The sequence below is a fragment of the Nicotiana tomentosiformis genome, chromosome 2, assembly GCF_000390325.3.
Source record: "Nicotiana tomentosiformis chromosome 2, ASM39032v3, whole genome shotgun sequence".
Taxonomy (NCBI): Eukaryota; Viridiplantae; Streptophyta; class Magnoliopsida; order Solanales; family Solanaceae; genus Nicotiana; species Nicotiana tomentosiformis.
This window is the reverse complement of record NC_090813.1, coordinates 181,716,710-181,718,419: the sequence shown is the minus strand read 5'-3', so window position 1 is coordinate 181,718,419 and position 1,710 is coordinate 181,716,710. Positions and strand designations below refer to the sequence as shown.

Below are 1,710 nucleotides of genomic sequence, written 5' to 3'. Positions count from 1 at the left end.
TGGGGCAAAGGAGGGATAAAATTTTTCACTCCATTTATTACGTGAGCAAAACTCTGAATCCAGCCCAAATTAACTAACATTGTTAGTGAAAAAAAGTTGCTTGTAGTGGTGTGGACGTTTGACAAGTTCATATCCTATCTAGTGGGAACCAAAGTTATCGTCTACGCAGATTAATCAGCAATAAGGTATTTGTTTGAAAAGAGAGACGCCAAGCCAAAGCTGATTCGATGGGTTCTCCTCTTGCAAGAATTTGACTTAGAGATCCAAGATCGAAAAGGAACAGAGAATCAAGTGGATGATCACTTATCCAGATTAGAAAATCGGAACCATGTAGCTGAGGGAGGTTTGATCGGAACCATGTAGTTTAGGGAGGTTCGATTAAGGAACCTTTCCAGATGAGCAGTTATTGGTAGTTATCTCGAGTGTAGCCCCATGGTATGCAGAATACGTGAATTTTATTGCAAGTGGGGTGATGCCACCAAAATTGACATCGGATAACAGAAGAAGATTTCTACATGATGTGAGGCTCTAAGTGTGGGATGAGTCATTCCTATATAAGCAGTGCGCAGATCAGTTGGAAAGAAAGTGTGTTCCTGAGGAGGAGATGAACGCAATATTTCATGACTGTCACGCTTCTCCATATGGAGGTCATCACAGAGGGGATAGAACCGCCCAAAAAGTGATGCAATCGGGTTTCTATTGGCCAAAATTGTTTAAGGATGCACACGCCTTTGTTAAAAAGTGTGACAGGTTTTAAAAAACCGGAACAATTACGAAGAAGCACGAGATGCCTTTGCTAAATATTATGGCGGTGGAGATCTTTGATGTTTGGGAGATTGATTTCATGGGACCGTTCCCATACACTAATGGTCACAAATACATCTTGCTGGCGGTCGACTATGTGTCTAAGTGGGTGGAGGTCATTGCTCTTCCCGCTAATGACACAAAGGTAGTGGTAAACTTTGTAAAAAAGCACATCTTCACACGCTTTGGGACTCCAAGGGTTCTAATAAATGACGGAGGAACTCACTTCTACAATAAGTTTTTGAACAATGTTCTATCAAAGTATGGAATTAAACACAAGGTTGCCACCGCCTATCATCCCCAAACGAGTGGTCAAGTGAAAGTGTCAAACAGAGAGGTGAAGCAAATTCTGGAGAAAATGGTAAGTGGAAATAGGAAGGACTGGGCCGAAAAGCTTGACGACGCATTATAGGCGTATGAAACTACATACAAAACCCCCATAGGAACATCTTCGTATATGTTGGTTTATGGAAAGGCGTGCCACTTGCACGTCGAGCTTGAACACAAAACCTATTGGGCGATAAAAATTCTAAATATAGATATGGATTTAGTCGCCGAGAAGAGGTTGTTACAGCTCAACGAAAAGAGGTTGTTACAGCTCAATATCTGGGCCAAAGTCTCCTAAAGGCCTGGAATCTCAATAGGCACAGTTGGTGCATGTGCTGGTCCTGTCGGCTCAGCTATATTTGGAATCTGCTCCTGAGCTGGAGCAACTGGTGGTATTACAGGTGCTGGTCCAACTGTGGTACGAGCTACACCTCGACCTCTACCTCGGCCCCAGCCTCTACCACGGCCCCGGCCTATCGCGGCCCTAATTGGTGGCACTGGTGGCTGACCATTCGATCCGGTAGTACGTGTCCTCACCATCTATGAGAGAATAGAATAACTGAATCTTAGTTTTCCAGA

General features: G+C 43.7%; 1 protein-coding gene across 1 annotated transcript; it reads left to right on the top strand.

Annotated features, from left to right (window-relative positions):
• Positions 1 to 805: 805 nt before the first annotated feature.
• Positions 806 to 1,216, top strand: LOC138906208 (uncharacterized). Its single transcript, XM_070194738.1, has one exon. It carries the CDS (start codon positions 806 to 808, stop codon positions 1,214 to 1,216), a length of 411 nt encoding a protein of 136 aa, XP_070050839.1.
• The last annotated feature ends 494 nt before the right edge of the window (positions 1,217 to 1,710 follow it).